This window comes from Suncus etruscus, chromosome 6 (assembly GCF_024139225.1).
Source record: "Suncus etruscus isolate mSunEtr1 chromosome 6, mSunEtr1.pri.cur, whole genome shotgun sequence".
NCBI classification, from domain to species: domain Eukaryota; kingdom Metazoa; phylum Chordata; class Mammalia; order Eulipotyphla; family Soricidae; genus Suncus; species Suncus etruscus.
The window spans coordinates 84,441,649-84,468,498 of NC_064853.1; the positions used below are offsets into that span (position 1 = coordinate 84,441,649).

Sequence of the window (26,850 nt, forward strand, 5' to 3'; positions counted from 1 at the left end):
ATCGAAAATTGACTGATTGATTTCTTTTCTGATCATCCTGTCTATTTTTCCTTTAAGTTTTATTGGAGCAATTACTATGAAATAAACAGATTACATGTCTGCCAGAGGGGGAGACTGAGGAGTGAGAAGTAACCTGGGAACATTAGCAGAAGGAAGGGGTCAGTGCTGGTGGGATTGGTATTGGAATATTGTATACCTCAAACATCTCTATTATGAACAACTTTGCAAACCACGATGTCTTGATAAACATTCCTGAAAAAATAAAAATAAAATGCTTTCCAAAACAATTATAACTCACAGAATTACCTGAAATTAGTCACAGACTTCCTACAGCTTCTTTGGCATTGAAACCAAAAATGCTCAGGCCTAAACCTACACAGATCCAGATGGTGTTTGCTTCTTTTCATCTCACTTACTATTTTCTCCTTTTAGAAAGAAATTGGTACATTTGATTGACTTCTTTTTTATAGTGCCCATTTTCTTGTGCTATTCATTATAAAGTCAATAAAAAGACAAACAAAACACTTCACCTGCCCTTAAAAAATATGTAACAGAGGCAGCAAAGAATAAATACAAAAGATTAAATAAATCTTTGGTAAACTCTAGCCAAAATACTAGATTTGGGTCTGCAGCCAAGAAACCTAGGCAAATAGCAATAGCAATGGCAGCGCCTGGATGTTCTGTGCATGCTCCAGGGCTACAACCTGGCCCAAGGCTGATGGTCTCAGTCTAGCAAGTCTCTTCCTATTCAAGTAATTATTTTGGCCTAGGCCTTTAAGGTTACATGATGATGCTATCATCTGTCAAGAGTTAGACATATTACTGCTGATGGTGTTTTTTCCTTTGCCTGATTTCTCACTCTCAGCACTTAACTAACTTGCTTCAAATGGTAATGTGTGATGGTATGCCTTTTATATCTCTTTGCTTTCCCTTTTGCCAAGTCTGCACTTTTTAGCTCCCCCCCCACCTCATTGGCCTCCTAAAATTAAGTGGATTGCCTCCCCCAAAACTAAATGTGCCCAACTGATTTACAACTGCCCTGTTACCTTAGTCACAGAGAGGACAGAACACCTCCTGCTATCTACTGAATGATGTTAAATATATGCAAAGTAACACCAAATTGTTTCCTTTTTTTTTTTTTGAAATGTCTGATTTGTTTCTCTTTCATTTTTTTGAAGGGAAGTTATGAAACTGTTTCATCAAGAAGATTTTGTTTAAATATTTCATTAAAAATATTTGCAGCCCGAGACAGTTAATGTTAAATTGAAAGCGAGTTAGGTATTTCAGTTAAATTTTTTAATGCCTGGCAGCTGGAATACATCACTGAAATGCTGACATTGTATTATTTAAAATAGCATTGCCTATGAGGCTAGGAGAAGCTATTTAAGACAAACCTCAAGAAGGCTGGTGAAATAATAGCTGAAGTTATGTTATGTCAGCCAATTCCTCAGCATGGAACAGTATTGTGAAGCCAGAGTTGTTATCCTTCACTGAGACATAAAATCTATATCTTCATCCTTTTGGTCATTAAAGGTCCTCTAGGAATTGTACCCAAGGGGAGCATGCTTTCATCCTGTGTGTTGACCAAAGGTCAATTTCCATGGTTTTGCTTTACCTTTTCAATATGTTCATGGTTTCATTTAGATATTATCTGAGTGTAGTTTTTGGAAGGACTTTGAGGTCATCCTCTCTTTTACATTATATGAGTGAGCGCGTATATAGAAAGAAAGGGGGCAATAGTTTGTAACTTGCCAAGAAATAGGTTTGCCTATTGAAATGACCAGCAACAAGCCTATTAAAGAAGTGACAAAGTGACAAAGGGATCTGTGGAAGCTTTTTATCTGGTAAATCATTTTTCAGTCACGATTCTCTTCAACTGACGTAATCTGACTTAGAGAGAATTAGAAACAGTCTGCTTTATTTCTTGTTTTTGTTTTTTGAGCCATTTATTCTTCATTTCCTTAGTGACATGTTGGGAAGTACTCAATGGGGGCTAAATCATTATTAGACCAGAGAAAGAGGTGAAAAAGGGAGAAATATATAATGATAAAAATTTAAGATTTATTTGTCATTTCTTTTACTATTATTAAGTCACTACAAAAATTTTACTCTAAAATAGTGTTTCTCAGCCTTTGTGATTATAGACTTCTTTCCATTATATTTCCTTATCAAGAGTTGCTCGCTCTATTGCATGGTTCCATTAATCTCATTTCTTGGCCCCAAGAAATTATATAAATTATATTCATATAATTTTTACTCATACCCCTCTTGGAAATCCTAGGGGTACTCAGGGTGGTTTCTAATTGAGTTATACTGGTCCAATAAATGAAGTAATAAATGTCTTTGCCCATATCTCGTGATGACTTAATATAAATGTTTCTTTATAAGTAATAAATTCTTAGGAATCTTCTTATAGCAAATGAGAAGTGCACATAAATTTTTATTTATTTTGGGGCCACATCCTGCAGATCTTGAGACTTTGTTCTAGCTCTGTGCTCAGGTATCACTACTGGCAGGCTCAGGGAACCATAAGGAGTACCAGAAATTAAACCCTGGTCAACCATGTGTATGCAAGGCAAGATCCCTACCTGTTGTACTATCACTCTAGCTCTCCATATATAAAATTTTGAACATGAACAGATACTTGTCTAGAATATAATAATTCACACATATGTAAGTATGCGTGGTATTTGAGGTGATCATTTATGAACTGGTTTTGGTCATAGTTTTTTCTACCATCTCTGGCTCTTTATTCTTTTCTAGCAATCACCTATTTATTTGTCCTTCATACATCAGTAGAAGCTGTGAGCTTATAAAGAGGCTTGGTGGTGGCCTTCTATAAGAATTCCTATTTTACTTAATCAAATAAAGGTGCAGAAAATGTTATCTCATCCCAAATGGCAGGTCCAGTCTTCCTGAAATAAATGTTTTTTAGAGATATAACTGTAAATACTTTATTTTTCTACTCCTAGAGATTTTGTTAAATACTTACATTTAAATAAGAGATAGCTCTATTGATTTATTAAGAACTCCATTTCCAGGGCCAGAGCTACAGCACAATGTGTAGAGCATTTACCTTGCATGCAAGCAGCTTTGGCTCAATACCCCACATCCCATTTGGTCCCCAGAGCCTGCAAGGAGTAATTTCTGAGCACAAAACCAGGAGTAAGCCATTATCACCACCAGGTGTAGCCCCCAATCAAACAAAACAAAAGAAAACAAAATATTTCTTCTGGCCACCTAGGAAATAACTCTAACATAATATTTTTGTGTTCTACTGCTCTTCAGTTGAGGGAATCTTGCATTTTGGCTGCAAGTGAATCACAAATTAAAATAAAAAGTAATACAAGTTGATAATAAAAATTTTACCTAAGCCACACTGTAGTACCTTTCCCAAGTAATAAGCTAATGTACCTATAAAATAAACATTAGTAACCATAGATGACAATATATTGCTGAATCCTTCTGCACAAATATTTTCCATGTAAAAGTGTATATTATTTGTATCAGTGATCAAATAGCTTAATTAAAAAAATAATACTGCATTTTATTTTATTCTGTTGTATAAGAGTAAAAAATTTATTTAACCCCTATAGAATTTGTGTCCACTTTCTGTCATCAGCAATATGTAGATAACGGAATCCCAGATGCTTCACATCATAGTCTGTGAACAAAATTTCCCGTTCACTTATTTATTTTTGTTTGTTCATTAATATTTTGTGCTTATTTGTGCCCCTAGGATTTTTGTGGTGCTCAGCATCTGAAATTTATTGTTCTCATGTCTGTGTTCTGGGATCACAGCTGCTGGTTATCAGGGTACCATTTTTGGTGTTAGGGATTGAACCCAGGTTGGCCACATTCAAAGCAAAAAACTTTACTGCTATACTGGTGGTCTAGCTCCTGTCTATTTATTTTGTAAAGTTAATATCTGACACTTTATGCCTCTTCCTTATATTCATGGCAATTTTTATGATGTTTCTATGTGAAATTCTAGTACCTATTCATGCTATTATTATTATTACTACTTGTCAGTGTTTATCTGTTTTTATTTCAAAACTGGCCATTTGCATATGCAATGGCTTATAACTATTTCCCTAGATTTTCAATTGTCCTTGTTTCCAGTAATTTTTCTCATTTACAAAAGTTAAAATTGCTAGGAAAACAAAATTCAATGAGCACATTTTAAAGATCTAATTGTTTTTATTCACCAGTTAATGATTCAGATTGCATCTCATCTAGCAGCTAGAGCAGAAAGTAGCAGAAATGTCCAAATGAAAGACAGGAAGAAGGAAATAAGGAGAAAGTTACACTAGTAAAAATACATTGTGGCAAAGCCACTTTCATTTAGGTGATTTGTCCATCAGACAAATTACCACTCTAGTGCTGACTCAGTTATTCCTCATTTACAAATTACATTCTTGGAAAGCCAAAACTATAACTAAGTCTGGAGTTTATGGACTTGTCTTCTTCACAAAAAGCCCTGGTTCTATCACAGCAACACATATGATGTGTTGAGCATTGCTATGAGTGAGTCCTGGGAACAGAATCAGGAATAAGCCCTGGGCTTTATTGAGTAAACTCTGGTCATGATCCTTTGGTTTTGAGGGTGCACTTAAAAAACAAAATAATTATAACAAATTACATGTGAAATTTATATATTCTGTAATATATAATTCGTATATACATAAATAACAGATTTATGTGAAACTTGGAATAGGAAGAATATCTTGTACTGATTTGCAAAAGAATTTGAGCTCTAGAAGTCTCTAAACACTTGAGTGAGTTTCTTGAAAGAATAAGAAGAATATGTTCCATGATACCAGGATGGGGGCACAGACCAAGGGAAAGAATAAAACCCAAAGAGAATAAGTGTTGTTAATTTCATTCCTTTCTATATTGAGGAAGTGCAATATTTGATTCAGGGGAGAATCATAAGTGGTCTTTTCCTGGAAAGCTTAATCCCTCTGCCTAAAATTGGGCTTCCACATATTTTCTATCCTTGGATAATCATTTTGGAATTGTCATAGTAGGCTTCAGGGTTGAACTGGTTTGAAGTACTTTGCTCACTTGAAGAGAAAAGGAGTTAATCTGTCACTTTGATCACAGATTATTACTTTCATCATGAACAAGGGAATTGGGGGTTCTTGACTTGGTCTAAGCAAGTGAGGAGTATTGAGACATTTCTGTTAGCAGTCCTGTGGGCTAAATTTTCTGCTAGAGACTCTGAAGTTGAGATTCTTGTCCTTGTTGCTTTTCTTTTTATGAGGTGGGTACAGGAAATGGAAGCTTCCTTTTCTGGGGAGGGTGCATTTTTGTCTCTGTCAAAACTATTCCAGTTAGCATATTAAAAAAAGAATTAAATAGTACACTTTAGTACCATTTTATTTTAATAAATAATCAACTTAGATTTCTTATATATACTTATATGCACAAGAAATTAGTACAGAAGAAATACAATATTTGAATTATTTAACATGCTTTTTAATATTTTAGAAACTTGTCAGTGTATCTTGCTCTTATTTGACTCATATGAATGTAAATTTAAATGTTCACATAAGTAAAACATAGAAACTAATGAGGTACTGCTTTTAAGCAAATAAGTATACTCACAGAGAGCAGACAAACTTAGCACTCAGATGGTGCTTTTATTACAGTTTCTGCCATATTTTAGTAGAAAATGAGCCAGTGACATTATCAGAGTCTTTGCTCAAACTTGCTTATATTTTATGAATTGGAATAAAAATTCTTGTTATCAAACATTAAGTATAGAACATTTTTAATTCCTTGTAGAAAATACTTTATTTGATTTACTGTCTTTAAATAAAGTTATAATATTAATTGACCAGCATAAATTTGATACCAATTTCCTCTTTCCCATGGTGTCTGCCTAACTCCTATAAATGAAGAATATTGACATTGCCTTTTATTTCCTTTTAGATATTAGGGTTTTTTTCTCCAGATTTATCAGCATCTAATACAGATATGCATCTATTATAATCCACTGAAGTGCTATGTGGGAAAACAATTCACATCAGGATATAATATAGATTTAGAATCATTAAAGGATTATAGATTTGGCCTAGATTTGAAAGTACAGAGTAATAGAATATAGTTAGAGTAGGATTTCTGTGCTGGGAGCATTTTAAAAAAATCCCTAGATGAAATAACACAAGTGAAAAATTACAGTGTGAAAACGATTTTTCCCTTCTATTTTACTGTACAAATAGTTGTGTACATTTGCATATACACAAAGCACAAAAAGTAATGATTGATGCGCGTGCTGCCTACACTCATCACTTATTTAGTCAATAGAGTAGGCAGTAGAAAAATGAGGTATGTATTCGAGAGAAGGGAGAGAAGTGTGTGTGTTGTCTGTGTGTGTGTTGTCTGTGTGTGTGTTATAGTAAGAGAGAGATATATGCTGGTAAAATAAGTGCTCTATTAGACTTTCTAGGCAAAATCTGGGCTTAATCGGCGATAATAGATATGTTCCTCAGTAAGTCTTTATTGCTCTCCAAGCCTTAATTGTTATTTTCTAGGGGAAATTAGAGGACACTGTCTTCATTTTTGTTCTATACCTGGCACTCACTACTCCAGGCATAAGCATTGCTCTGTACTCAAAAATCACACCTGGAGCGATGGTGCAGCGGTAGGGCGTCGCAGTGGTGGGGCGTCGCAGTGGTGGGGCATTTGCCTGGATATCGGTTGGATCCCGGGCATCTCATAGGTCCCCTAAGCCAGGAGCGATTTCTGAGCGCACAGCCAAGAGTAACCCCTGAGCTTCACCGGATGTGGCCCCAAACCACCCCCCTCCAAAATATAAATTATCCTGGCAGTGGATGGTGACCATGGTGAGTGACTCGAGGATCAGGGATCAAAACTAGATCAGCTGTATGCAAGAGCTCTATGAGCTCTTCAGTCCTTCAAATCTATAGTCCAGCCTTATCTTTCTTTTATTCTTTGGAGTTTATTCGTTTATTCTTTGGAGTTTAACTTTGACATGATGTGCAATGTTTAGCTACTTACACAAATAGCCAAAAGCTCAGCATTAGGGCTAACTACTCCTTTGGCAACATAAGCTCATTACTTTGTACTCTGCATTACCGCAATAATTAGTTCATATTTAGCAACAAAGTCGTAGTTAATAGAGTTTAATGGAGTTAAATCTTAAAACCACGATTTAAAAGTGATATTAGCTAGAACTCTTTCTGCTGCCATGTTATTTTGTTACATAGGGTAGAACTTGCAATGCAGACCTTTTGAGAAAAAATAGACATTTGATTAAGTGGGTGAAGAAAAACAAGCCATAGAAGGGGAAATAATGTAAAATATTAAGGGACTATAACTAAAGCATTGATATTGCCTTATTTACTTGTTAGTAATATACCTAAACTATAAGTAATGATGTAGCCAGAAACATTCTTGGGAATTGAATGAGATAAAAGTTAAGTCTGTGTAATGGTAGTAGTCATTCAAAAATAGAGACTGGAAAAGAATATATACTAGCTTTGAAAAACAACCCAGAATAATAAAAAGGTTGAGACAAAATAAGAGCTACTCTTTGTATAACTATTAGAATAAACAGAGGAATCAATAATTGACTAGAAGAGTATCCAATGTGCCATTTTAGGAATGAATTATGTTAAATATGCATTACATTTTTGGGATCAAAGACAAGCTATTACATAATGATGACAACCCATATAAAATAAAATAATATTAAACAGAACTTAAATATCACATTGCTTATAAAATTTAATTATCTCATCGGATCATATTGTAGAATTTATTGCTACCAATTTTCATCTGTACACTGAAAAAATCCTAGAGAATTATATTTGAAGAATATCGTGGCGCAATGAAGAATCATATCTTAAAATGATGTTAAGGCCAAACCTTATTTTTATTAGTACTAAGTAGCATATGTATGTTGACTCAAGAAAACATTGATGCTGGTGGAGTAAAGTAAATACTTTGTAAACTTTTTTTAAATTTACAAATGCTAGACAGTGGGATAAGCCAACTAATTTATATCTAATTCCCATTAATAATGTAAAGATATGAATGAGAAATTCAAACTCCTGTGGCCATCATTCAGCAAATTTGAATGAGAGAAACAGAGTGGATGCTAGCCATAAATGGCATTGTGGTGAATATCTTTCTGGCTTGTTATTAAATTAAATTTAAAATTAATTGAAAACAATATTATGGCTTCCTTTCAGTATCTCTGGACCCAATTCTAGCTTGAGTACTGTTAGGATGCTTCATGTTAATGTACTGTCTTTAACAGTAGCTTGAATATGAAAATTCAACTGATTCTGATATTATATTTTTAGAGATAACATAACCTTACACACATCAGACAACCACCTTGTTCCAAAGCAATATGATCTAGATTAGATGTTTCTCGATGCATCTCTCATCTTGTTAATGATTCATATTCTCTGGTACCTTCACTAATAAATCAGATCTGGTGAATGACTAGTAGGCTTCTTCAGTTCTGTTCGCTATTCTTGTAAATTAATCAAATTCAATAGATCAGAAAGACACCTATATTGAACTGGCAACCTTAATACCTCAAAAAGCCTCCACTAAAATGTATTCAAAGAACTTACACAGCTCAGACTGCAGAGCATTAAGGCAAGATAATCAGGCTTATTTACTTATGTATTTATTACAAATTTAGTCTTAAAGAGCAAGTAAGAATTCTTACCCATTACCCAAGAAATTTGCTTGATTTTTGACCTCTATGACTGGAGGTAATAAGAATCTCCACATTTCAACTATATGGTAATAAATACCTTGACCATCTAGTACTGTTGATCTTTTCACTAGGCTTGTGCTGCATATAGTGCCCTAAGGATCTCAACTAGACATTCTCACAGCAGCTGGCAATGAGCAGTTCCTGAAATCTAGGGCAGCATCTCCTGGTAAGAATGAAACTATTGCCAGGTTGAATGAGCGATTTTATAGCACAGCTCTTGAGAACTTAAAGCACCTGACCACACTTGAAGACTTCTTCAAGCCTTTTGTCCTGTGCTGCCTTTGTAGTATTCAAGCTCAGGCATCGCTCTCCACAACAAAACTTTTTGTCTAGAAAAAAGAGTCATAATTTGCTGTAAATTTTTATCACTTGAGAGACAAGGATACTTTATGTAACATGACGATGACATAGGTTCAGTTATTCAATCAGATATTTTCATCGTATTTTCTCATTTTCCCATGATTATTATTGAGATGATTATTGTCCTTTCATGTTTCTTTTATTTGGAAATATATTTTTTATTTAAGTAACATGATCATAGTTGGGTTACAGTCATAACAAGAAAACCCCCCTTCACCAGTGTAACATTACCCCCCCTCCTCCTTTCCCATCCCCTGCCTTTATTCGAGACAGGCATTCAACTACAGTTATTTGTTTTTAAGTTCAGTTAGTTATATTTTTTTCCTTAAAGGATAAGAGTAAAAAAATACAGTAAAGGTTTAATAGTGGCAATTGCCATTGTTTGCATAGGTCCAGAAAAATGGGGAAAATGGAAAAAAATCCTTGACCTGATTACAATAAAGGCCTCACCCCAGAAGTTTATTGGCATAAGACCAACTCTGTGTTCCAGGCATTCCAGTCCATCCAACCCGAGTTATTCTCCGTGGTCCTGGTGAAACTTTTTCACACTTTAGCAATTGTTGGTATCAGATTCTTATATTTAAAGACTCTCGATTCTGTGCATTTCTTTCATCGATGTCAGGCTGATGTGGAGCATCCTCTAGTTTCAGCATACCATTAAATGTGGAGTGATCTGCTCTGTATGCAAACTGTTGCTGAGTCGTCTGGGTGTTGGGATCACTCTTTGGACTAAGTCAATGCCAAAGCAGTGGTAGGTCTTCCCTGGTAGAGGCTTGGATCCTGGTAATGTTATAAACAATTGTGGTTGTTTCCATAGATGGTTTATTTTTATAAAGTTACTTTCATTTATCTTACCCATAAGGCAACTCTGAGTTGACAATAAAAAAAAATCTGTCATTTTTAAGTTTCTTTTGGATTGCTTTGGACTATGTGATTCACTCTAGTTCATCTTACCACCTACTCTTAAAACTTATAAGAATATGCTTTTAAAAAGAAATAGAAAATACTTATTCTGTGTTTTCTGGGGAAAAGACTTCAAGGAGAATACTGTTATAGTCTATGAAGTCATCTTTTTAATGTTATGGAAAAACTTAGAAGAAAAACCTGAATGTTAATAGGTTCAGCATTCTTCAAACTGTTTAAATTTTATCATCATTATAGTTCAAAATAAATCTATAATAAAATGCTTTTGAAATAACAGTGGTAAGCAAAAATTAACATAGGTTAGTGTTAGTTACACTTCAGTGAGTATGAGAATCAGTGAGGAGTGTTACAATAAATTCCTGCACTCTATCCCCAAAGGTTCTCATTTAGGAGAATGTGGGTAGCATCTAAGCATTTGTATTCAGAACGGGTATTTGGTGAGATTGATGCTATTTTCCTATATACTGGTTTTTGAGTAACACTGGTTAGGAGTGGTCAGAGAATGATAGTACATACTGTTTATATTATATTTTTCAGAAAAATAATTTCAACTGTTCAAGAGGATCCCAGTGCCTCAAAACCAATGTCAGTATTGTACAGATACCAGGTGATGCCAATTATTTCATCAATCATCTTGGAGTTCCCATGGTACAATTTGTTTATGAGGATGCTAAGGCATTAAAGGTAAGTATTCCTGAAAATGCAAGACACACAGCCTACACCGATATGTTTTGTATACATATACATATATGTATACATTTAGATAAATATATGTGTATATCTATACATAAAGGTATGTATATGTAGATAAACATTAGAAACTGAGACAGACTTGTATACCATAGTGGGGTCCTCTTTGACTCAGAAAAACCATTTTTAACCCAGGTCATACATACATATTTAGTTTTATATGTATATGTATATATAAATACACATATATATCAAACAAGCTGGATTTTATTCTATTTGTCCTTCTCAAGTAGGACACAGTGAGACGCTACTAGATTTAGAGAGTTATTCTTGTTCATGGACTTTATAGCAGTATTTGAAAACATCAGCTCTTTTCAGTAGTGTTGAATTCAATTGAAAAAGATTTATACTGTCACTCACATTTTCACAGTGTACTTTGCAACAAGAAATTTGCAGTAGTTGGATTAACATCAAAACATAATTGTAATCTTCGGTATTCACAGAAACAGATGACATATGCAATAGATTCTCTACTTGCCCAAGGGAAAAACTCATTTAACATGCTGTGTATTAAAGTGAATCTTGTGGATTAGCTACCCAAAGTTTGTCAATAGTGTGCCTGCCTAAAAAAAGGTGCTATCTTTTGGTGAAGATAAGTGGTTTCCTCCCCCCCCCCCACACACACAAAGAACATCACAGAGGCATGATTCACCTTAATTAAGTTTGTGTGCATCCATCTGTTAGAATTTAAGCCTTTTAATCTTTTCAGAATTATTTCTCTGCTGAAAACTATTTCTCTGTCGATCTAAATCTGTTAAAATAGTTTGCCTTCTTTTACAAATTGTGGTTACTTTATTGAAAACTATTTGAGAGTCTCTGGAATTCCCCACTTGTGGTCATTAATATCTTCACAAAATAATGACTAGAAATTTAAAAAAATTTAAATATAAATGCTCCACAGACCAAAGAGATAATACAGCAGGGAGGTTGCTTGCTTTGGATACAGACAATCCAAATTCAATTCCATGCACCACAAAGATCCCCCAAATCTGTCAGGCGTGATCCCTGAGAGTTAGAAGAATGTTCTGAGCACCTCTGGGTGTGGCCCCAAACCAAGAGATGAATGAACAATTTTAACCATATAAATGTTCTAGAAAAGTTTAGTGTAATTTTATTTTTATAAGCTAAATTTTAGATAGAAAACATCTAAATAAGATACTTTTCAGCACTCTTTGTACTTCTTTGCAGACTTCACATTCACATTTATTGTCTCTGATAAATGGCAACTGATCTGTGACAACTTGAAATCATGATGGGAGGATTCTAAATGAAATCTAGGGTGATGAGATGAATTACTATATAATATAAAAGTAATCATGGTTTATTTTAATTTTTTTAATTTTAAATTTCCTATGTAGTTATTTTTCAAATTAGAATTGGTGCATTAAGAATTTAGCTGATTTAAATTTTTCTGTATGATATCTCTTATTGTTTTCTTAGCTTGTTTACCAAGTCTATGTAGGTAATATAGAGCTTTCTCATGATTATGAAAATATATTAGACTACACCTGGTCATGCTCAAAACTTACTCTTAGCTAGTGTGCTCAGAAGAAACTGTAATGGGATCCAGGGATTAAATCCAGTTTAGCTTCATGCAAGGCATGCTCACTTCCTGTGCTATCTCTATTACTTCATGAAATTTTATTTTAACAAAGAATTTCTATGATTTGATCCTATAAAATGGGTTGCTTATAATTTATTTATATATGAATTTTAGAGAGACCTTAGTGCAGTAAAACTTAAATTTCATGATGTCCATGTTTTAAAATCTTTGCAAGTCAGTGATGAAATTATATTAAATTCTGATATTGATTTTCTTATACATAGAAACTAAAAGTAAATCAAATTAAAAACAATACACAGTGCTCAATTAGTATTTTCTGAATAAATATTTCAAAATTTTATCTCATGTGACACACTATTCCTATAATTTGGTTACTATTATAATTGCAATTTTTGCTGAGGACTAAATGAATCTTCGAATGAAGTAGCTTATTGAAGGTCACAAAGTTAATATATGGCCAAGATAGAACTTGATCTTTGATCTATTTGACAGTAAACCCATGTTCTAAATCATTACACCAAGCATTCCAAATTGGAGGCCCAAGGGCAAGATCCAGTCAACAGATATATTTGGCTTGCTTTGTCTTTTATTAAAAAAAATTGGATTTCTAGAAGATTTTTTTTTTTGAAGGAAACATCGATTAAGTGACCTTTACTTAGCAGCCTGCCATCTCCTTTTAAAAAAGAATTCTCTATGTTTCTCTTAGAGTGCAGTAATGGAGAAAATTTTCTCAGCTAATTTTTTTCTGTCAAAATTTGGAAATGAATTATCAGTCTGCAGAGCCACATTTCAACCATTACCCATCTTTGTGTTACCTATATTTCTTATCTGGCCCTTAAACAAAAGGGGATATTATCTCTGTATTTGATTTTAGTAAAAGAGTTAACATTATAGAGCCTCCCTCCCCTCGAAACCCACACTATGTCACACTTCATATTAGAGCCACACACGTTGGCACTCAGTGCTTATTCCTGGCTCTGAGAGGTCACTCTTGGTAGTATTTGCATGACCCTATATGGTGCTGGGGATCAGAGTAGTCAGCCATGTGCAAGACAAGTATCTCAATCCCCAGTACTATAGGTCTTTCCCAGTTTCTTTCTCTTAAAATACAAATGTATGGTAAGGACTAGGGAGAATGTTCAAAGGGCACAGTGTGTTTAATATCTGATTCTGCAGAGTATTGTCCCAAACTCCTTGGCTTTACTGGGTAAGCCCATATAAAATATTAATATTAGGTCCTGAGAGATAATACAATGAGTGCACTTGCCTTGCATATGGATGACCTGGGATCGATCCCTAGAACCTCAGCACTTAGAAATGATAACCATTGAGTACACAACTTGGCAAAAGCTTTGAGCACAGTTGGGTATGGTGCCAAAACAAACAAAACATGTCTTCTAACTAAATTAATTTTATGCTCATTCTCATAAATTTCAAGAAAGTATTTATTTGAATTTTATTTGACTAATTGCTATGCAAAACAGCATTTCTATTTTTAATTCAGCAATTTAAATATATATTATTACATTTAATTTCAACAAGCAAATATTGAACCTAGAAAATTTAATTGGAAGAAAATAAATTTGAGCCAGGGATACCACTTCTTATGCATATAAAGAACAATATTAGTTTATAAATTATGTTCTGCTAAAAACAGGACAACTTATGAAATCTATCTCCAGCATTTTACGCTGTTCATTTTCCCACCAGGAACTTTTCCCTTTACTTTCTCTGAATTATAATATAATCCATCAAACTGTTTGAAGCACCCCTAGGCTTTCTTTGTGTCTATGCTCTAATTTTCTAATAAGAAAGTCTTAATTTTCTAATTGAGTTTCACAAATGCAAAAAGATCTATGGACTTGTCAAGTGTTAAAAGTTTCCTTCTCATAAGCATTTACCCCGTTAATTGAAATGTCTCTGGTTGTAAGCTTAATTTAAATAAGGTTTTCAATTTATAAACATTGCCGCACCTGTTAGGAGAAGCATTGTGCTCATATTAAATACAATACAGAGATTGCTGAAAAGGAAATGAAAAGACAGATGCTTTTTGATTAAGAGTACAATATTCATGACAGGCTGGTGGTCCGGTGCACATTTCTTCTGTCACTTAACAGATGATTCAGATCATTTTTGTTGCAAATTGTATATTTATTCTCTATAGGGTATGTCAGAAGGTTTGCTTTTCTAAGTATATCAAAAGAACCTTCCATGCCCAGCAAATTTTATGCCACAAATGGAAGCTATGCATTCTTACTCTGTTTAACGTTATATTTTTTGCTCCTCTGCTTGTAAAGTTCTGTTTTAAACCCAATTTATCTCTATAATGGAGCATTTAACATTTAAATCATGATGAGAAAAATGATTTCATCACTTTTATATAGCATGGAATTTTGCATAATTGTTTCAACATCATTAAGTGACCCAATGACAGAAAACCAAGTAGCATAAGTGTTTTGAAACTCATTATTTTATTTAGGTGATTTTAAAACCAATTCTGATTCTGAAAGTGATATACAGTTGTGTGTGTGTGTGTGTGTGTGTGTGTGTGTGTTTCACTTTTTTAACACTGGGTATGGTTAAGCTTTAACATTGAGGTTATTGAGAATATGATACAGGATTATGTAGACTTTTGTAAATATAATTCTAAAATAAATGTGCAAATTTTAACTAAAGTAACTCTTAGTTTACAGTTCAACCATATGTCTTAGTCTATTAATTTAAAGTGAGAATTAATCATACTTAAAACATAGAGTATTCTTTCAGGACAACTTTTTGTTATTTAATGTTATTATTTTGTTAAATCACAAGTTCACACTCAGTATAAGACTCGTAATGAATCATAATGTAGCCTATAACTTTTCATAAATATATGGCTGCTTTACAGTATCTGATAGACTGTTTTCATACTGATAGCTACAAATCACGTATTGTCACTAGAAATGAGATTTTACCTTTACTATCTCAAAATATACAAGAAAGAGTGAATATTACTGTTCTTACTTAATACTTTTCTTTTTAAATTTTATTGTAAAAGTAATTACTATGGCAACCAAAATATTATTTTTAGATCAGGTTTGTTTGATTTTGGGCAGAGGTAAGTAAACATTTAGTTCTAAAATCACATTTCTCTTCTAAAAGGAACAAAGTCTTTAAAGAAAAATATTCTGTTCATGTGAGTAATATGTGTAAACATGAATGTTAGGAATGATATAAATAAGTTTATAGAAATCTGAAAGATAGTACAATGGGTAGATCACTTGCTTTGCATGCGCGGTTGACCCAGGTCAATTATCTGTATTCCATATAGTCCCAATGAGCATATCTAGGAGTGATTCCTGACTGCAGAACCATATGTATATGTAATTAAATACATATATACAATATTTTATTATTTTAAATATGAATATTAATCGGGGCTGGTGAGGTGGCATTAGAGGTAAGGTGTCTGCCTTGCAAGCGCTAGCCAAGGAAGGACCGCGGTTCGATCCCCTGGCATCCCATATGGTCCCCCCAAGCCAGGGGCAATTTCTGAGTGCTTAGCCAGGATTAACCCCTGAGCATCAAACAGGTGTGGCCCAAAACACCAAAAAAATATATATGTATATACATATATTATGTTGATTTTATTTTACATCTCAGGATGACAAAATATATTCTTTAAAATCTCTTCAAGGGTTTTAAAATTAATTCTCTGGGTTCCAATAGCTGTATGCTTAATTTTTGCTATTTATTGAAATAAATTAGGAAAGTATGGACTAGTCTTTCACATAATAACAGGTATTTGTTTTTGATATTACAGAGAAACTTGACTAGTATTCATTCCTAAACTTTAGTTTTTATGTGAAATTTGGAGCTATATTAATGAAAATTTGTATCTTGACTGTACTGAATGTAGGCTGAAAATGAAAGTATAAAGACATGTAAAATCCTTGTTATTATAAAAATAGTTTTAATGATGTCTGAATCATACTTGAAGAAGCACTCATTTAAGGAAAAGGCCTTGGTTAGAGTAGCCTATTTTATTCTGTATAATATCTGACAAGATGTTCATTTGTGCTCTTTTTCAAAGCTTTGAACTGTGGTTCTATATAAAACTTTTCTGGTCATCTTTGGGTATTGCTATCCCATTCACCTGACAAACAACATGAAGTAGAAAATATAACACTCTCATAAACTGTGACGCTACAAAGAATTTTGCTTCTTAGAAACTTTTCTTTAGAATGGAAGGTTAAGCCCCAATCAACAAATCAACAGTTATAGAGCAGACTTGAAAAGATTTGATTGTACAGTATATGAAATTCCTGTCACAATGGGAGTGCTATTAAAGTTGCTGTATGCTTCCAAGAGCCTGAGGAGTAAACACGAGCAATTGAAATATAAGACAGATATTGAAAAAAACAAAGAGTGGAAAAACTTTTAAGACTCAAATGGATAATTCAAAAGATCATATTTCAAATTGTCTAATATTTTGAAATGGCTGCACGGAGGACAGATTTTTCCCTTAGCAGTTGTCCTTCTGTGGAATTAGAAAGAACTTTCATTCAAAATGCCAATCATTATTGGCTGAAATTATAAACAACACATTGTGTGTTTTATATCAAATGCTTTACCAGAGGTGATCTTTAATTATAGCTTGTTATGAGAAACTTGTTCTATAATAAAATTTGAAAAATAATTTTGATAATGCTCAAGATAACTGATAGACCATGTTGTACATTTTTAAGCATTTGCACTAAAAGTATGGGTAGCTCATTGTGAGTTCTTCCAATACGTTATTAAATTTTATTTATTAATCATGTATCAAATTTAACATTGCAATTGCAGTGTAGTCCATATATATAATATATTCCATATCAATATATCTTATAAATTAAAATGTGATTAAAGCATGGCCTTCACCAAATGTGTCATAGTCTCTAGATTGCTTCTTATACAAATAAAGTATGATTGCTGAACTGCTATTGAATCACTTTTGAGGAGTAACTGACAATGTGTGTCTCTATAAAACATGATTATCAACACTTAGATCTGTCTGAAGTTTGTCATAGTTAATCTGAATTTATGATTTGCTTACACATTTGTGTTCATTATAGTTCAGTAATATTAATTTTCCTAGTCAGATATTCCTCATATTCATTTTATATCTATTATTAATAACTATGTAGGAATTGAATTATAAGTATGAAAATAATTGCTTAGGGCCCAGAGAGATAGCACAGTGGCGTTTGCCTTGCAAGCAGCCAATCCTGGACCAAAGGTGGTTGGTTTGAATCCCGGTGTCCCATATGGTTCCATGCCTGCCAGGAGCTATTTCTGAGCAGACAGCCAGGAGTAACCCCTGAGCACCGCTGGGTGTGATTCAAAAAAATTTGCTTAAAAAATCCCTATATAATAAATTTTGAAAAGGTGAGTTGTTAATAAAGAATTGATTAACAATGGAAAAGGTAACTTAAAATAATTTATTGTTTACAATTATTATTTTTACCAGTATCATAGACAATATCTTCAGGGTATCATAAGAACCAGTGGCCCTTAAAAAGCATATGGTTGCAGGAATCAAGTTCAAGGCTTCACACACATATCTGCACTTTAACATAATCCATTACTCCAGCCCAAATACATGCTTACATATATCAAGTGTGGGTTGAGGAATATGTATGTATGCTATGTGCACATTTATTTAATTGTGGAGACTACAGGAAACAATCTGGTTTAGTGCTGCTCATGGTTTAGTGGTGCCACAACCAGTATGTAAGGGAACATATAACAACAGAGATAACTTCCAAGACTTATCCCTGACTATACAGTCATTGATCTCTCTTGTTGGGACTGGGATATCATATGGGGTGCCAAGGAAGGAATCTGTATTGACCCCATCCAAGGCATGCCTTACTTTTGGCAATTATTAACATTCTAGCCACTAAATATTCCTTTACAAAATAATTAGAGGTTATGTTTTATTTCCAAGTTAATTTGAGAAGATTAAAACATGAAATATCTATGTCTTCTAATTTCAAAAAAATTGTCAAGTTTTTATAAATCAGCTGCTTAATAAAGAGCTGAAATAATTTTGGTGACTAATAGAAATGACTTTAAAAATAAAATTAAAATATTAAGAGTTTGGTACTTATTTGTTCTAAGAATAAATCCCATAAATAAGTGATATATCTAGTGTTCAGATTGTGTGGCAGATGACATGACCATGAATCAGTTTTCTATCTTGTTTTATTTTATAATTTATGCAACTTATTCATGCTGTTGAATTTGCAACTGGAATTACAGGTCTTCAGCATCGGTTTCACATTTTATTTTTCATATAAAAGGTTACTTTTAAAAAAATAGCTTAGTGTTCAATAGAATCTATTAAAAAAAACCCTCACACACTAATGCCTTGATGTTTCATAAATGTTGAAAATATATAAATGAATCGAAGTCAAGGCCACTTGGCTTTTAAAATCACTGTGCATTCCTTATGAAAGTCAGGCTATATACAGGTCATTGGAAAGAGAGGTAATGCCTTCAGTCTCCTTTTACAATGTTCTTGTCATGTGATTTTAAATGAATGGAGAGAATTCTGCAAAAGAATAAAGCACTTATTAGTATTTTGATCTGACAGTCTCAGTCAATAGGTTGAGCATTGAAATTTTTCCTAATCAACTTTTTCTAATATATAAAAAAGCTTTTTAAGTTTAAATTTTCTTTAGGTAGTATTTTTCAGCTGAAAGAATTAGAAAAAAGTAAACTAGCTTTATGTACAAGATTATTTTTTAAATAGTAACTTATTTTATTTTTATTCATTGAAAGTCCTCATTAGAATATGAGTAAAGGCATAATTTATTTTTAGGAATGATTATTAGTTTATCCATCAAATACATTTGTATAAATGTGGGAATAAAAATAATTTTATAGCAATATTAATGAACTTCTTAGAAATGATAAAATTAGGATGTTGTAGGTGATAACATTGAAGATTAAGTTTGGGTCATTTTTCTCATTTTCAACATGGCTTGTTTGTGACTAATACAGAGATAAAAATAAATGACAGCCATTGGGACTTCTATTTTCTATGTCACCCAGAATAGGAAATACAAGTGCTAACGTCTGTCATTTATTCATACTTCCATCATTCAGGGATGTTTTCAAACAATTCATCTGGTCAAATAAAATCAAAGGATTCCCTTGGAACTGATTGTCTTCAGAGTGAGTCAAAGAGAGTCTAGCCCCAGATCTCTCTGTTGTCTGATTGATAAGAACCTTCATAGATTAATTGGAGTTTAAGCAACATTAGTCATTAAGTCCAAATAGCATAATTAATTTATATGAAGTAAAAGAGTAGCATAGGGTGATTCAGGAATTTCAGCAAAAAGGATTGGAAGAGTCAATTCTAATTTAATTCTCTGCTATTATCCCAGCACTTCTATCTACCTATAGAATTTTTTTTCTTCTTTTACTTTTTTGTTTTGTTTTGTTTTATGGGTGAGTCACACCTGGCTGCGCTCAGGGGTTAATCCTGGCTCTGCACTCAGAAATTGCTCCTGGCAGGCTTGGGACTATATGAGATGCCCAGATTTGAGCCTGCTGTCCATAATCAGCTACATGCAAGGCTGGAACCCTACTGCTGTGCTATCTTTCTGGCCCTTTTTTACCTTTTTTATCCCTTCCTTTATTCTTACTTGCTTTCTCTCTTCTTGTGTCTTCCTCTTGAAAATGACATTGCAGTAAATTAGTATCCAATTTTCAGTTGTGTAATATTAAAAAAGATAAAATCTAATTACACCACATAAAATTTACCTTCAAAAGCTTTATTTCTCACCTTAGAATTGACTCCTTTAAAACAATTAATTTTATTCTTCTTGGCCCTTCCCTTCAGATAACCACAACAATTTTTTATAGTCTAAAACAGGGGTCCTCAAACTTTTTAAACAGGGGGCCAGTTCACTGTCCTTCAGACTGTTGGAGGGCAATTATTAGTAGTGATGCAATAAACATGGGGATAAAGATATCATTTATGAAGAGCTTTTAGATCCTTGGGGTAAAATTCAAGAAATCTCATTGCTGTATCCAAAGGGAGATACATTCTTGTTGTTTTTTTTTTAAGTCAGTCTGTATTGTTTTCCTAAAATTTGAACCAGTTTACATTCCAACCAGCAAAGAATGAGACTCTTTATTCCCCCATATCCTCACAAACAATGTTTATTTTTAATCTTTGTGGTGTACCAGTCTCATTGACGTGGAATAATAATTCAGTTTTTGTTTAGATTTTCAATTTCCTGATCAATATTGATGCTAATATTTTTTTCATATTCCTTTCAACCATTTGCTTCTTTTTTTTTTTTGAAGTTTCTATTGATGTCATCTCTTCCTTCATATTTTGACTTTTTTTCTGTGATGTTCTAATTAATGTATTATGTAGCTTGGGTAATAACTGTTTCTCATGTGAGTTGTGAGAAAATACATTCTGACATTTAGTAGGGTATCCTTTATATTCTGGTCATTGTATCTTTTACAGTGAAATATCTATTTACTTGGATATGGACAAAGTTTAATTTTTAATTAAAGTAATTTGCTTTCATTTGCTTTGACATTGAGTAATTGGTGATGTATTTAGATCCAATTTCGTCAGGAGATCTTGTAATGAGTTTCTCAATATAATTTATGATTATAAAAATATTAAATTAAGTTAGATTTGGCTTTTTAATTTTTCTTTTGTTTATTTAAACAAATTTATTACATACACGATTGTGTTTGAGTTTCAGTCGTGTAAAGAACACCACCTATCACAGTGCAACATTCCCATCACCAATGTCCCAAATCTCCCTCCTCCCCACCCAACCCCCACCTGTACTCTAGACAGGCTTTCTATTTAACTTTTTTAATATAGTCACTGTTTGTGCCTGGTGTTAGAAGAGGTCCGAGTTAATATATTTGCATGAAATTGACAAGTTTTCTCAACACCATTTTTACAAGTTTTTCTTCTTCTACATTATATTTTTGTTCATTTGTCAATACTAATTTTTCAAATATCTAAGTATATCTTTTGTTTTTAATTATAATTAAAGTTAATTAGAGTTGGTTAATTCTATTCTGAGAGTCTCTCTTATTCCAGTACCAGACTGTTTTTATTATTTTAGTTTTACAGTATAATTTAAAACTAGAAAAGACAATGTTTTTCATCTTTTTGTACCAATGCTTGTTTTAGATATACTTATCTTTAAAATTATTATAAATTGCAACATATTTTGACTTAGGTCTTTATGCAATGCCATGGGTATTTTGAATAGACTTCATTGAATCTGTATAATGCTTTGGTTATGGTTGCCATTTTGAAAATATTTATCTTTCATTTTATGTTGAAGATATTTCAATTATGTCCTCTTGTTTTTGTTTCTGTTTTTCTTTTGGTTATGGGACCAAACCCCCTGCCAAACCCAGTGATGCTCAGGGGTTACACCTGGCTATGCACTCAGAAATCACTCCTGGCTTGGGGACCATACAGGACGCCAGGGATTAAACTGAGGTTAACCCTGAATCAGCCGCATGCAAGGCAAATGTCCTACTGCTGAACTAATGCTCTGACCAGATATGTTCTCTAATTTTTATTGTAACAGTGATTTGTAGTTTTCTTTGTATATGGTTTTTAAACTCGTTTGTTATGTTAATTTAGTGGCACTTGATTTTCTATGGCACAATTATAAATGGTATTTCTTTTAAATTTCTCTCTTATAGTTCATTATTTGCTTATTTAAAAGCCCTGGATTTCTGTGCTTTGGTTTTATAACCTGTTGTTTCTAAAAGGATTTTCTTTTGGTATACTTTAAGATTTTCAAGATATAGGATCATGCCAAAAGTAAGTTTGACTTATTTTCTAATATGAATGCCATTAATGTCTCTTTTATCTGCTTAATTACTGTGTTCAGGACATCCAATATTAAATTTCATAGTAATGGGACAGTGTAGTCTTGTTCCTGATCTTAGGGAAGAGACTTGTTGGATTTTCTATGTCCCTTGGACTTACTATAAAAAAGTTGATTTTTTTTTGTGATCTCCAACTTAGTGGAATAAAATTGTTCATAGCAATTTTTCATGTAGTTTTCTATTTCTTTGGTACTTTTTGAAACTTCTCTCTTGTTCACTTCTTTTTTTAAATAATATCTTTATTTAAGCACCGTGATAACAAACATGATGATAGTTGGGTTTCAGTCATAAAAAAAAAAACACCCACTTTCACCAGTAAAACATTCCCACCACCAATGCCCCCTATCTCCCTCCTCCCCCACCACCTGTCTATATTTGAGACAGGTATTCTTTTCTCACTCATTAACACAATCATGATAATCATGATAGTTGTTAGTGTAGTTATTTCTCTAACTTCATTTATCACTGTTTATGGTGAGCTTCATATCATGAGCTGGTCCTTCCAGCCCTTATCTCTATTGTCTCTAGGCATTATTACAATAATGTCTTTTATTTTATTTTATTTTTTCTTTGGGTCACACCCAAACTCCTACCTCTATGCCCAAAAAACACTCCTGGCAGGCTCGGAGGACCATATGGGATGCCTGAATTCAAACCATCATCCTTCTGCATGCAAGGCACACACCTTACCTCTATTCTATCTCTCCAGCCCCCTTTTATTTTTTTTAAAACCTATAGATGAATGAAACTATTCTGAGTTTCACTCTCTCCCTCTGACTTATTTCACTCAACATAATAGTTTCTATGTCCATCCATGTATAGGAAAATTCTATGACTTCATCTCTCCAGATGGCTGCATAATATTCCATTGTTTATATACACCATCTTTTTTTATTAGCCACTCATCTGTTAAAGGGCATCTTGGCTGTTTTATGAATCTGGCTATTAGAAATAGCGCTACAATGAATGAAGGTGTGAGGAAGGGATTTTTGAATTGTACTTTTGTCTTCCTAGAGGGTATAGCTGGATCATATGGGAGCTCAATTTCTAGTTTTTTTAGGATTCTCCATATTGTTTTCCATAAATGTTGGACTAGACGGCATTCCCACCAGCGGTGAATGAGAGTTCCTTTCTCTCCACATCCCAGCCAGCATTGATTGTTCTTGTTCTTTGTTCCAATCTCTGTGGTGTGAGATGGTACTACATTGTTTTTTTGATTTGCATCTCCCTGATGATTAGTGATGTGGAGCATTTTTCATGTGTCTTTTCACCATTTATATTTTTCTTTGAGAAATTGTTCATTTGTTCTCCCCATTTTTTGATGGGTTGGATTTTTTTTCTTGTTATGTCAGCACCTTATATATCTTCAGTATTAGCCCCTTATTTGATGAGTATTGGGTGAATAGTTTCTCCCATTCTGCGGGTGGCTTTTGTATCCTAACCACTATTTCCTTTTGAGATGCAGAAGCATCTCAGTTTAATATAGTCCTAGATGCTTATCTCAGCTTCCTCTTGTTTGGAGAGTGCTGTTTCCTCCTTGAAAATGCCTTTAGTCTCAATGTCATGGAGTGTTTTATCTATGTGTTCTGTAATTCATTTGCATTTGATTTTTGTGGATGTTGATAGATGCAGGTCTGAGTTCACATTTTTGCAAGTGATTGACGAGTTGTCCCAACACGACTTGTTGAAGAGGCTTTCCTTATTCCATTTTTCATTTCTTGCCCCTTTATCAAAACTAATTTGATTGTATATCTGGGAACATTCTCTGAATATTCGTCTATTCCACTGTACCGAGTATCTGTCTTTATTCCAATACCAGGCTATTTTAATGACCATTGCTTTGTAATATAATTTAAAGTAGGGGATCTTTTTCAATTCTAATCTTATTTATTAAAGTTTATTTACAAGCCTTAGTAAAGTGTTTTTTAATTTTTTACATCCAAGAGATCTATTAGTTTCATTTATCTTTCACATTATATTTTTAAATTTATATTTTGTTTATTTAGATAGTATGTTTTATTCTTGTTGTCTTCAGTATAGTTTTTATTTTTGTTTGCCGTTTAAGAATTCTATTTATGATTTTTGACATTTTACTTATATATATATTGATGTGTGTGAATTTATCTTGCTTGGAAAAATTTGTTTCCTGGCACTGGAAACACCCTACCTTTTGCATTATCTCTCTGATTCAAGAAACTTTAAATAAAATATATTTTCTATAGTTTTTTTCCCAACTTATTTCATTGGTAGAAACAAAAGATTTGTTATTTTTAATTTCTTCGTTTGGGAAGTTATTGGTTTTAATTTGTTCCAATAATTATCCTACTCCTCTGTTTTTCTCTCTCATTCCATGTGAGTTTAAATGCTGTAATTATTATTTGTATACTGTCCCATATTTCTATAGATATTTAGCTCTATACTCTTGTTCTTTTGTTTTTCTTTAACTTATTTTCTTCCACATTTTATTTTTCTTTGTTAAATTTATCATTTTTTAATATCCCCTCTCTTTTAGCATCATTCATATGTTATCTTGAAGCCTACTTCTAGTGTTTACATTTTTGTATTTTATTAGGGATCTAACCCCAGACTTTACCTTAATCTGACAGTATGTCAAAAACTTAATTATTTTAAGAATTTTCTCTTTGTTTTGGGCCACACATAGCAGTTACAGGACTTTTTACAGGTTCTGTGCTCAGGATCACACATGGCAGTGCTCAGAATATCATATGTGGCTTGATTCCAGGACAGCCTCATTTCAATTATACACCCTACCTTCTGCACTATCTCTCTGATTCAAGAAAATTTAAATAAAATTTATTTTGTATAGTTTTTTTTTTACTTATTTCATTGGTAGAAACAAAAGATTTGTTATTACTTCTCTTAGGATTAGGCTTTTGTTAAAACTAGTGTTACCACTTTTGAGTCCCTGTGCTACCTGTGGTTTTGTTGGATGCTGGTTTTAATTTGTAGGCTAAACTAAAATCAGTTCCTATTGTTATCAGCCAGAAAGTGGTCTGGATATTAGTATTGGGGTGCTAGTGCTTGATATTGCCCTCAGATCTTTTTCTAAGTGACAAAGCATGTGCTTAGCTCATTAAGCTATCTCTCCAGCTTGGGCGTTAATGGATGTGTGAGGCTTTCTTTCTTAGAGAGTACTTTGGTTTCTATTCTTTCCTCCTAGAAGCTGTCATTTTATCCTAGGAGTGAACATTCAATTACTCATCGCTGTTTTCAATTTCTGGGAAAATTAAACCCAATCATAGTATATATTTGCTGTGATTTCAAGAAGAGGAAAGTGTCTCTCTTGGTCAAGTGTCCCAGGGTTTTTCAACCTTGCACTTTACCAACAATATGCTTTCAATATGTTTACCAGTCATCCAAGTAAAATGTGTGTCCTGTTGTTTTAATTGATTTTTATTTATATTGTTATTCAATCTGAATAATTAAAATAGTTTGGGAAACAGATAGTATAGGGTTAAGACACTTCCTGAGCACTCTCATTTTTGTCCCCAAATCACCTTCTCCCCAGGCTAAATGGTTTGTAGTGATATTCAGAAAGGAGCCTATTTATGGAAACAAATATATTGACATGGATAAATGTAATTAAACCTTCATATCTAAAATCTTTATATGTAAAATATAGTAAATCTTCACATGTAATAATGATAAAAGAGTTTAAAAACATGGCAGAGATGTCAACTAAAAGATGTTCTCAAGAAAGCAATAATTTTTTTAAGAAAGCAATAAATTTTATGTAATAAATAGTACTTAGATGACACTCATATTGAACTTTATGTTTATGCTAACCAAGGCATGAGTTTGTCTGCAAATCAACATACTCATATTTTGAAAGCTAAATTTCAAAAAGCTTTAAAGTGCTTTAAATATTAAATTTAAAAAATGTAATATGTGGGACAACTAGGCTGACAGGTGTCAGAGAATACCTTATAAAAGTCCTAATATATTATTTCTACTGCAAGGAGGTAATATATAGTATTTCTTTAACAAGGTCAAAATAATTCCTAAGAGAGTGTGAGAGAATAAAATGTGGAGATATAAATGTACATAAATCAGGGTTTAATGATTCCAAGGTCATAATTTTGAAATGATAGGCAACTGCTTTTTCTATAGGATATAGTTATGTTTGTGTTTAGGAATGGGATGAAGGCCTTGGTGTTTTTGGAGATCCAAGGTATGATTAATGTCTCTGTCTAGTGGAAATGCCACCTCTTCAAAATAGCTGGTGCTCTTACTACACTATGATTAACCTGTAAAGCTACAGAAAAATAGACTTGTACTACATAGTACTCTGTAATTCTTTGTTGTCATTTTTCAAAAGGTTCCACAGGAAAATGACACTTCATCATGGGTAGATGGGTGATTGCATAGATGGGGGTTATTGTGAAGGTGGAAGTTATGAAATCATGAACTTCATGCTATTTATGACATCTTTATTATTTGTATCATAAAAAGTTCTAATTCTAATATATAAAGACATTTCTAAAATAAAAAATCGAACAACTTCTTTTTAAGAAATTAGCTCAACACCACAAATAAATAACCAACTTCT

General features: G+C 33.0%; 1 protein-coding gene across 1 annotated transcript in view; it reads left to right on the forward strand.

Annotated features, from left to right (window-relative positions):
• LOC126011813 (inactive N-acetylated-alpha-linked acidic dipeptidase-like protein 2) overlaps positions 1–11,331 on the forward strand; it is a 266,936-nt gene extending 255,605 nt beyond the window's left edge. Inside the window, exons 6-7 of the mRNA XM_049775597.1 lie at positions 10,586–10,732; positions 11,242–11,331. Coding sequence (XP_049631554.1) covers positions 10,586–10,732; positions 11,242–11,331 — 237 coding nt within the window. The remainder of the gene's footprint in view (positions 1–10,585; positions 10,733–11,241) is intronic.
• Positions 11,332–26,850: the final 15,519 nt, after the last annotated feature.